The 12081-nt window shown below is 43.9% G+C and overlaps 1 protein-coding gene across 1 annotated transcript in view; it reads left to right on the plus strand.

Annotated features, from left to right (window-relative positions):
• tenm1 (teneurin transmembrane protein 1) overlaps positions 1 to 12081 on the plus strand; it is a 168769-nt gene that overhangs the window by 11791 nt on the left and 144897 nt on the right. The window contains exons 2-3 of the mRNA XM_085788394.1: positions 1402 to 1673; positions 5108 to 5428. Coding sequence (XP_085644520.1) covers positions 1457 to 1673; positions 5108 to 5428 — 538 coding nt within the window. The 5' untranslated portion in view covers positions 1402 to 1456. The remainder of the gene's footprint in view (positions 1 to 1401; positions 1674 to 5107; positions 5429 to 12081) is intronic.

Genomic DNA, 12081 nt, shown 5'->3' on the forward strand with positions numbered 1-12081 from the left:
AATGAAAGGCATCATGATTGCAGGGAAGCACAAGCGTGTGCATGTGTGAGTCAGGGAGAGCTTACAGTATGTTATAGTACTGCTAAAAGCTAATTGGAGGCAAGTTGCGGTTACGTATTTTAAAGGCATTATTGTGCTTTGTTTCATCAATAAAGAGAAAACACAAGAGACGGATGGCAGGAGAGGCAAGTGCCGAGCTTTCACAGATCATCTGTGCTATGATAATGTCTGCAGGGGGTGAGTGTGTGTGTGTGAGTGTGAGCAACTTGGCCCATTTTTTGACTGTTTCCAGTCAGAGGTCAGGAAGCGGTCTGTGTGTGTGTGTGCATGTAAACTGGTATGTGCGTGCGTACACACGCATGTGGGGATCGAGGAGGGTGAATGCGGGGCTAGGGGAAGGAGTCTTTCAGGTGGAATAAAAGCATTACTGCAGTGGTAGAAAGGTCAGCTGTAAACTTGTATCAGACTAGTGGTGATCACCCTGTGCTGCAGATCTCTGAGGTATTGAGCAGGCACGCTCTAATGGCTTTGATATATGGACTACAGGACTCCCTGAAGAGGTCAATACCGTAGCACTTTGTCTCTATGAGCAATGACCCTCTCAAGCTCCATTTAGAAGCTTTATATCTGCAGGAAATAGGCTGGAAAGGCCTCGGGCAGGGCACGTTGAAAGAGAGCTAATATGAATGAAGTATTTTCTAATCACTTCTTCTGTGCTCTAATCATTGTCGCAATCAATCATTAGTTATGGCGGGATAAGCATATTGCGCCAGACGTTATCAGAAGTAGATTTTGATGTGGTTGAGAGAAGAACAAGAGAATATGAGCTGAACAGAGCTACACCAGCTGATTTATCACTACTGTATTTTGGAGGGCAATGGCACTGTAAAGACTGATGTCTAATAGAGTTTCGTCATTACTACAGAATCTCATGAGTCACAGTGTTTAATGAGACTGACAGACGTGAGACACAGCTACAAATTTGTTGATTTATCCACAAATTGTCAGTGGTTGTCTGTGGGAGAAAGATAAAGCTTACAGTAGCTCGGGAAAATAGAAACCACAACTGACAGAACAGAGAGCCGTGTTTGATTTTGGCCAATTTCTCTTCAAACGCATCCGGACATAATGGGCACCATCGCGGTCCCTTCTGAGTGTATTGATTTGGAAGCAACCTTTAGTGAGAGAAGCCAAATACTGTTTATGAATGTCTGCTCTAATTGAAATGAGCAGATGTTGCAATATTGTTCCACTGTGCTCAATAACAGGCTTCTTGTGCTATTTTTCTCCTCCATCCTGTCTGTTCAATCCCCTCTTCCTTTTCATTTCCCCCCACTGGCCCATCCGTCTTCTGCCCCTGCTGTCCCCACCCCCCCACACACCTTTCTACCTGCTCTGCAGACTCTGTGCTCTGTGCTGTGGCTGTGCTGAGTGACTAAACGGAGCGCTTCGAGCCATGGAGGAGATGGACAGTAAACCCTACCAGCCATTGTCTAAGGGGCGCCATGAGATGGAGATGTCCTACACCAGCTCGTCTGACGAGAGCGAGGACGGCCGCGCCCACCACCGCTCGTACACTTCACGCGAAACCCTGCCCGACTACACACACGAGCTACGCCTCACCCTCGGGTCACACCGGGAGAGACAGAGCAACTACAGCCAAGCCCAGCCAGGTACCACGTTTATTGCATGCATAGGCTGGATGTGTTTACCTATAAATATATTGTCCACATTTGCACAGTTACTGTATGTGGTAGCAAATGGATACAGGCACAAAAAGGCACACATGTAGACAGGGACACACACACACACTTTAAAAGGGCCTATGTGAATTACCTATTACAGTCCACAATGAGGCAGAAGGACAGTCGGAGGCAGCCAATTACCTCTTCTCCACGGAGGTGATATTTCTCTCCCACAGCTAAAGTAGGTCAACCCCAAACCTCTGTGGCCTCACCTGGGGTGGAACACCACCCTTCATTACACACACACTCACAGACACAGACACAGGTGGACATAGGCACATGTAGAGGCGCACGTTGACACATACACACCGGAAAATTCTTCCCTGCCAGTGACGGGGGGAGAAATGGGCCAGCACGTGCTGTGATGGATGGCCTTTATGCGGGTCATGTGTAGCGTTAAGACAGAAGCCGCATCTCCTCAGGAGAACACCGCTGTGCATGGTTCATAGTGATCAATAGATACTCTCTCCACCACCTCAACATCCTGCTACTCTGCAAGACCTACCCACCATGCTAACAAGCAACATTAGACATTCATAACAGTTAGGACTCCTGACAAGCATGCCGCTCCGGGGATCTCATGGTTTGAATGCCACCTGATTCTGTCGTATTGTTAGCCATGCAGCGAGCCATCGATGGCCGTTAGTCATCATCATCTTGGTTCGATGTTGAACATTGCGGTGTCAAAGAGCACTTGGCTTTTTCAACAGTTACTCAGCCTTTCTGTTTCCATAACAAACAACATCCCCCTGCCATCAGTGTCATATGGTAAGGCGCGAAAGACCCCCCAAAGCGGCCTTTGAAATGTCAATGGCAGCCGGTTCTGCGAAGCACATCTGTTCATCTTTGGGCAAAGGAGCTATATATAGTATACCCTACCTAAGTAACCAACTGTTAAGGGGGGACATTGCCTCCAGTGACATTTTTAATGGATTACGGTGTTCCTGACAAAGATCAGACAGTTCGTTTCTCATCTAATTCCCCACCCATGTTCTTCATATTTCCCCTCATCTTTTAAACTGCCGTATCTCGCCCTCTCCTCCCTTCCTTCCCTCTCTTCTCTTCTCCCAGCTGTTTATTTTCCCTAATATTATAAATTCTTCTGTGTCCACTTAATCCCACCTCATGCCTTTTCTCTGTTCTACACTGCTCAGTTTCTTCCCGAAATCCCTTTCGATTATAAATATACTATTGATAGTTGGCTAGCCAGTCAGCTCTAACCACTGCTCTGTTATCTATCTCAAGCACATAAGAGAGTCGACCAAAATAATTAGTTTTGCCAGTTAATTAACTCAAATAATTCACCCTCTCCAATATTTTGTTTACAAAGCCAGAAATTAGTAACAAGGTACATCTTTGAATTAATAACAGTCTTACAAGAGCTGGACGATTTGCGCATGTATAGACCTAATGCATGAAGTTAATTCTGTTTAGTTGTATTTAATACATAAATCATGACATGAAGGTAAACACAAAGATTTTGACACAACAATGTGAGAGAGAAAAATACAGTCAGGCAACTAAGATGAAATTGGATATCTTGTTTTCCAAAATAATGGTACTAGCCTGAGAACAAAAAGAAAATTTCTATGTAAATTATTAATACATTGATAGACTAGCTACATCAGCTGCATTTTACTAAAAAGAACACTGTCCCTGACCAGCTTATTGATGTCTTTTTTTAAGGAGAAAATGGGATGTAATTTTTTTGTAGGCAACAAACAGGCAGAGGGCATTGACATGCCTTTTTTAGTTCGCAAAATCGTCTGCAGCCCTTTCTGTCAGGCTCCATCTTATGCAGCCTCAGAGAAAAAAGTCAGGGTAATAGTGTTGGAGAACACAGCACTTCCTAGTGCCATGTTTGCCTGCATCTATACAGAGCCTCAATTAAAATGTCAGTCAAAGAACCTTGTTGTGGATTTGTGGATACTGTGCCTCAGTGTCTCACGTTTCCAAACAATTGGTTAATTTAGTACAAAACCGTTCAACACACAGTCTCGGGGCCCGTGTAAGTACGGGGCCCTTGTGTGGTTGCCTTGGTGAGGGGGGTGGCTGCAACAGTAATTATACCCTTGGATAAACAGAATTTAGATGTGTTATCTTCTATCACATCCCGGACTTCATTAGAGTGAAAGTGTGACCCAGACTGTTGGCAGATATTTGCTCATGACAAATACTCGCGACATTTGGCTAAAGTAGGGTTGGATACATTAATTTGTCAGAAGCGGTGAACCGTAATGGCAGGAAATGGGAAGTTATTCTAATCACTTGCTAAAATCTTTTCGTGTGTTATGACTTTGTTGCAAAACAAAATGTTTGTATGACTTTTCAGGTCCACCCATGTTTGTCGCTGCGAGGAAATAGCCTATTTGCTCCTCAATTGCCCTCTTGCAGCCAATTTGAGCTAAACAGAAGTGTGTACTGGTGACCAATCTTGTGGCGGTTTAATTCCGGCAAAACAGTGTGTGAGCCACAGTTGGTCTTGACCCCATCAAACAGGCACAGCAGGATACATCGCTGGTCAATGGAGTGGTCAACAGGGCTGTGGCTTTTATTGAAACACTGCGGTTCATGTTCAGAAGACCTGACCTAACACAAATATTAACTGCACTAAGTGAGAAGCAGTCTCTTTTCCTTCCTCTGCATTTGGTGGAGTATATATATGATGCCTGGCTACAAGAGTATCTGTATTGATTTCAATTTATACCTTGATTTCTTTAGAATTATATCAGCTCCATCACTTCCACTTATACATTCTAAACAGAAAACTTGAGGAGGTGGTGAGGAAGAAAATTTACTCAACTCAAAAAATATATCTAGAACTCAATTGAATTGAATTGAATTGAAGTGTAACCAGAGGACTAACACAGTATATCTGATGTTCTCAGATAACAGGTTGATGCTTGGGATTGGAGGGCGTTCTAATACCTGAAAGCATATGAGGCTCAATTTTTCCCTCAGTCTGAGTCAATATTAATAAGGTTTGATCTTTATCTGATCTCTTCACCCCACCAAGGAGAATATAGATGAGATCAGTGCTCTGTTTGAGCAGCAGTTCAATACATCTTGAGCTCAATAACACACATCAGGCAGCATGAACAGGATATAGCCTACCTGCAAATGGTTAAGAAAAATCAAGGGTGGCATTTTGATTTGGACTTGTGCTGCAAAACTTTTAATAAACGCCTGCTCAAATAACAGCCTGTCCCTTGACATAATTTGGGAGGTGTTCAGTGTTTGGCTTGTAAGTGCTCCACGCTAACAAACACCTGGGCAGCTTAGTTGTTAAAGCAAATAAAAACACATGCTGGTATTAAAGGCTTTACGGCTCTCAATCTGCATGCTTCTCCCTCTTCCTCTAGATTTAGACTTTTGCAAGGCCGGGCAGATGAGGAGCCCAGACTACCACATTCACCAACAGCAGCAGCAGCAGCACCAGGAGGAGGAGGAAGAAGCGTTGTGCTCTGGGCCAGTCGCTCATGTCCACAGCCGCGCCTACTCCCTGGGTGTGAGCTCGGACGTTGACACTGAGCCGGAGGTGGACCCGTCTCCTGCTCACGGTCTGCAGCACATGTGGATGCGTGGCCTCAAGTCTGAGCAGAGCTCCTGCCTCACGAGCCGCGCCAACTCCGCCCTTTCTCTCACTGACACCGAGCATGACAGGAAGTCCGAGCCTGACAATGGTGAGTGCACAGTTTCTCTTCTTACGCTATTAGGTGATGGAAGAAGCTCAGGGAGAGTAAAGATTTAGCTCAAGCAGACAATGTAGTACACCTTTGATGATTCAATTTTATGCATAGTAGTAGCATGCATAATTTTCCTCTCTACTGTGTTTCAAGTTACATCCTTACAGCTTCATGTTATAAAGGAAGAAAATGCAAAGAAAAACAACATATGGCATTAAAACTCCTTTCAAGGTTTAAGTTACAGCCTTGGGCAATTACATGATTGAAACTCTCAGTTTTTGAACTAATGCTAATGCTTAAGTTCCTCCCTCTTTGAAGGTTCTTTGATGTGACTAAATACAGAAAATATACTATTGGTTATTTAGTCTCTGAAGTGAGCTCGCACTGAGGGTGAAACTGTGGTTAACTAAGGATGGAGCTTGAGGAAAGTCCAGTGACGGACATCTGCAGCATATGGGTTGGAGAAGGGTTAATATCCATTGAAAGTGGAGGCAGATTTTGGTTTAAGGCTTGCAGGAAAAGGAATCGTAGGGGTCGGACATCTACAGTACCTGACTGGCTGCCTGAGGGCAGCTGACAACCAACTCTGTGGGAAGACTATAGCTTGGAAGGAAGGAAAAGTTGAGAGGCGGGGGTGAAGATATGGGGCCAACGAGAGAAGAGTCTGGGATGGTGCCAGCTATCTGTCTTGCACTGCTGGGCTTGGCTAGGCTCCCTGCAGATGGAGAGTTAGTTAGGGGTGCACACAAACAAAGACAGAGCTCTCCAACCCATCCCCAAGGGCACTGTCTGTTTATATGCCGCAAAAAAGGTGGAACGTATTCAGTGGCTGAGAAAAGGAAGGGTGATGGAGAAAGAGAGAAAGAGAGGGGAAAAAAGGAATTAGAGAGGGGAATAATAGAGACGGGGAGAGCAAAAAATGCTAATGAGAGAATAGAAATGGTAATGTAATGATATAATTAGAATGAGAATAAAAAGAGGAATGAGTAGTTGAGGGTAAAACAGGTGAAGGAGAAGCTGATTTGAAATGAGTGGTGGACAAAGATGGTGGGAAAAGGAGGAGTCAGGGATCATGCGAGGAAGGGTTCAGCATGTGCTTGTTTATGTTTGGGATGCACCCAGGGGTGCTGTTTAATGGCAGCCAGATTGGACATGGAGTCAGCCTTGTGCAAAAATCACACGATGGAAGAGAGGAGAGAGTGAGAGAGTGGGAGTGCTTGCAGCATTACACAGTAATCAATTTGTGATGGCTGTGTGCATATGGACCAAAGTTATTACCATTTGAGATGAGGGACTCCATCTTTATCCAGGGTCAGAATGAAAGCTCGAAAAATGAAGGGGAAGGGGGGGGGGGGGCACAGAGCAGAGGAAACAGAAGCATATGAGGATGGCTGGAGTCACAGAAGTGAGAGGAGAGGATTTAAATGTTCAAAGCATTTGGCTTTACTGCGACAATGCACAAGGAAAAGCTGGTTTATGTGTGGATTCCATATGTCACATGAAGTGCTGTACAGTATGTCCTCAGGCTCTTCAAACCTTGACACAATCTGGAGAACACACTCTTCTTGCTTTTGCTCGCGCTCTACCCCTGACGTCTGTGTTTTCCCTTGCACTGGTATCCTTTGCTTGGCAAGCCGTTTCCTCTGCTCTCACCACGACACCCCATTTATTCTCATCCTTTTCCTGTCCATCTTTCTCTGACACGTGGCCAGGTGTGTCCATGCGTGGCATCCTCTAATAGGAAATGCATTATGGATGTCACATATCTCTCCATCAGCACAACAAAGTCTCACACGCCCCTCTGTTCCCCACGATAATGAAAGTTAGAGCCACTCGCAAAAAGATGTTGGCGTAAAGGGGCTGAAATCAAAAAGCTAACGTCCCTGCCAAAATGAAAGTGCATTTTAAGTCAGCACGACCTTGCACTCCCTTTGTCTTCAGAGCTCGCCCCCTCCCAAACCCATTAATGATGTCAGCTTCAAACTGGCAGGAATCCTTTTGTTCCTGGTCTGATTGAAGCTGACAAGTCAATTTAGTCAGTGTGTGAGTTTGTGTATGTGTGTGTGTGTGTATGTGTGTGGATTTGAGTGTGAGAAAAATAGGAAGAGGGAGCGACAGATTAAGAAAGAGTAAAGGAGAAAGAGATTCAGCCTGTGTGTGAAGCCATGTTTGTACAGATGTCTGTCTTTATTCTGTTTTGTGTGTGTGTGTGTGTGTGTGTGTGTGTGTGTGTGTGTGTGTGCGCGCGCGCCTGTCTGTGCGATCGGATGATGGCGGTGGGAGGGTGCATGTCCAACTGTGACACCTCCCCTGAGGAAGGCTGTGGGCATTCTCAAGCACCAGTCAGACCTGCTGACAAACTCAGGAAACCATCACCACCCTGAACTGAGGACAGCGCCCCGATAGAAGAGAGGAGATTGGCAGTAGAAGGACGAAGTGTAGTTCAGTTAGAGTTTACTGCTGACACACACATATTCGCACACATACACTGTATTTATAAGGCCAGAAATGTGCGGATACCCAGAGTAGCCATTCCATTCCAACTGCAGAATAATGTGTGTCTACTGGGAGGCTGTCTACAGGGTTGTGGAACCTGGCGGTATGATGTCCCCATTCAATGCAAAAGAGCATAATTGAGGCTGGGTATTAATGATGGATGACTGACAGTGGCCAGTTCACCCCAAAGGTGCTGGACGTAGATGTGGTTCAGGCTCTGTGAAGGAACTCAGACCTGGCTTTATGCATGAGGATACTGTTATAGCTCTACATGTAAGAGCCTGAACTGTTACCACAAAGGAGGAGGAAACAGAAACATATATATATAAAAGGTGCTTTAAACACAATACATTTGCAGAGCACTCCAGTTAAGAGACAGTTAGCTGATTAGCATAGCAGCTGGAGGGACGAATGAACTAGCTAACCTCACTAGTTCTTGCACAGACCACAGACTTCATCTAATTATAGACTTTATTTTTATACAATTCATGGTTCTGACATAAATGGTCTTATCTAACTCTTGGCAAGAAAGAGGGGAAGCATATTTCCAAAAATGTTAAAGTCTCAAGTCTTCTTCTTCAAATCTTCACCAGTGACAATGATGCTCGTGTAGTAGGTGGAAGCGGTGAAATGAATGCTGAGAGAAAGAGAAGAGGAGGGCTGAAGGGAGGGCGGGAGGGAGGGAGGGAGGGAGCAGATAGATTTGGTGTCACTCTTCTGATTTACTGCAGAGTGGAATAATAATAAAAAACTACATTAGCTGTATTATCTGGGTTACAACACTGCCCCAAAATGAGATGCTAATTAATTGACCACTTTTTCATTAATTTAATCAGTTGCAGATTTACTCCAGCCAATTGTCTATCTTTTTAGCTTATCTTTTTTCCTGCACTTTTGGGATCGACACATTGGCGTGTAGCAGACTGCCTTGTGGTTTTACATCACTGCACTTTTCATACATCATCCTCGGAGCAGAGAGGGTTCTAAGGCAACTGCAAACAGCAGTCCAATGAAAGCCTCTATCACTCATTATGGTAGATAACATTCTGTGCTAAAATGCAAATGTCTGTGTAATTACCATGGCCTGAGTAAGCACTTGATTTTGATTGGCCGCGGGATGTCCATTATTTTTTAAAAACTTGACAAGTCGCTTATAACTGTCTGATCACAGTGCTAAATTAATATACTAGAAAGGTTTAAGTGTTCCATTTCTGCCGTACACTGCTGATAATGGTTTGAAGAAAATGGGTTTTCAAATTGCCTCAAACATTTACAGTACCCAAGTTAGCAATCACGTCTTATGAAAGCAGTGGCACTGAAAAACATGGCTCAGAATGGATGTAATCCCCCGACATCCAGACATGTTAGCCCTCAGCTGTTGATCTGACCGTGCTGTGACACTGTGTTAATACTGCAAACACAGTGGAACACTATGACATAAAAACACATTAAAAATATAACCCGACAGATATAAATGAATAAAGATGTACAACATTAGTACTCAGGTTTGTTGGGGTATTACCTTTGTTAGCAGGCTAATTGTAGATAAATATTCCACATCGAGATGTTGCTAAGCGAACCTATGATCAGTAGCATGTAATTTCAACATGATTGAAAGTTCCTTCCTTGTTAATTTTAATCAGGCATTAATTTATTTACACCTGATAGAATGTTTTTCTTGAATTTGATTTCTAACCAAATTTCAGGCAATTAAGAGTTTTTGTTTCTCATATCTTACAATTTGTTGAATTTCACTCTCTTATTTCATAGTAAAATGAAAACCCTCAAAAATATGCTCTGTCCATTTAGTAATCTGAGGACATCCAAACAGGCTATGAAAAATGATGTGCCACTTTTTTGTGACAATATGAAGATTGATATAATTTATTATTAATGAATAAAATCTAAGATTGTCTGATAATGACAATATTGTTGGTCGTAGCACAAAACAATATCATTCACAAATCCTCATGTTTGAACTCAATTATGTTTTGAGTGCAGTGTTTTCCCAACAGCACTGCACATTTACTGCTTTAAAATGTAGAGACAGCGTCCAGAACTAATCCCAGTAATTTCTCATAATATCCTTGTCCAATAAATGAAAGATAAGAATAACAAATGTTCTCCCCCATGAGTGACTGTAAGAGTAACACAGACACCTGCCAGGTTTATACTTGCCGAATCTAAATGAGCAGTATTACCCTAAAATAGATTGCCAGTGGGCCATCTTTTTTTTTTTTTTAGCTGTTGTCCTTGCCTTGAAATAAGACAAGCATGAATGTTACCTTACACGTAAATGTTACATGCCGGCTATAAACTAGGTTGTTCGGGGGCCCGTGGGACTACACAATGTCATAGAGAGCCCTCATATCCTTTATAAACATGGTCCATTATTTTTATAATGATGTGCCAAAGTTTTGCAGTCAAGTTTGGCCAAGCTGCATTCAAGTAAGTGTTGCAGAAGGTTAGCAAGGGCACGGAGACAAAGGGCGGTAGAGTGGAGTGAAAAACTGACCTTATGGTTTAATGAGCAAGCATACGGCACAAAGAAAGACAAAGAGAGGGCACAGTGAAGATGGGAAGGCAGGGAGGCTCGCAGAAGACTCTGCGCTGGAAATAGGATAGCCTTCATCAGGAAATCTTGGCAAGGTTTAACTTTTAGACTTTTATTATTGTTATTTTAGCTATCAGCGTCTTGACATGTTATAGCTCTATTTGAAAAGCTATTCTGATGGACTGATGGAATCCGATGAAATAGCAACAGGTGTTATACCGAATTAGATCTCAGACGGGAATCAGATTTTCAGGATTTCTCTACTACCTGATGCAATTCTGACATTTATTAGGCAACTTGGACTTTTAATTAGATAGTGAGGGAATTACAAATGTTTCCTGTAAGCTCTCTTATCCACAAGTGTCAGATAAGAGCATTTAAGCAACGTGAATGAAATGGGTTTTATGTGTTTTTTCTCCCTCTGATGTCGGAAGACACAAATCTCGTTTTGGCAGCTCTGCAGCCGCAATAACCTCGGTGGAATCAGGAAACTACAATGCCCCGAGAGACAGAGACATCCGCAGATGTGCCAATACAACCACACATAGACGAGATGCAGAGAAACACAAGCTGCATCCCAGTGTCTCCTCAAACCTGCTTGGTGTGTTTGTATGTGCGTGCGAGTGGAGGTCTAAGTGGCAACACCAGGCAAACAGCCTTGTACTCCCTTCTTGCCTTCCCAAGGCCCAAGGGGTTTTGCAGGAATGGATTTGTCTATTAGCTCGTAAAGAACATTGCTCAGTGCCATATCGATCATCTGAGCTGTAACGTTTAGGGTCTTTAAGTTGTAGAGTTGATCTAGTGGTACACAGGCTCCCCTGGCTATTTTACCAGAGTGAGAGATGATCAACTTAACCCTGGTGCTGCGCTTGGCCAGAGGAAACGCTATAAACACGTCCGCTGGAGCCAGGAACCGTTTTTATTGAAATACCCATTCAGCCATCCAGGAGAGGCCGAAGAGCTCCCATGAATCCGCCAGGTGCCTTATTGTAGCAACAGCACAGTTGTGTGGTTTTCCTCTTCTTTAATAGCAGTCTCATCACATAGTTAGCCATGCAGGCTTCTGTTCTTGACAAGCTGTCAGAATGTTGGACCCCGCCCTGTTGTCCTAATGATGGACCTTTGCAGCTCACTGATCCGAAAGAAGACCTACTGGACTGTACGACTGGTTGATGGGGGGTTAGGGATGTGTGTGCAAGCGTGTGTGTTCTTCGGGGAGAGACAGACAGAGAGAGAGGGGGATCATTTTCTGTCTGTCTCTGTGAATGCCCCTCCTCCGTTCTCATCTTGCTTCCATGGCAACAGTCATCAAATCAGAACGTCAGCCGTAGCTTTCATCTCGCACTGTCCGCTGTCTGCCTACAGGCTGTCTGTATACATAAACTCTGTGATGTTTCCATCACAGAGTCCAGCCGCTACTTGCTTTTTAATAAGCGGTCGCATCCCGCACAATTCCGCGATCACCTACACAGCAGAGGAGGTGAGAGGCGAGCTGAATTTTTTAATGAACAGTGGAATAAGCGAGCTTAAACCAGTTTTTAGCTGCTGGCGCTGTTGGAGTATTAAAATGAGAGGAGAGCATGCTGAGTGGCACATGAAT

This window comes from Trachurus japonicus, chromosome 10 (assembly GCF_045865225.1).
Source record: "Trachurus japonicus isolate A0001 chromosome 10, Traja_1.0".
Lineage (NCBI taxonomy): Eukaryota > Metazoa > Chordata > Actinopteri > Carangiformes > Carangidae > Trachurus > Trachurus japonicus.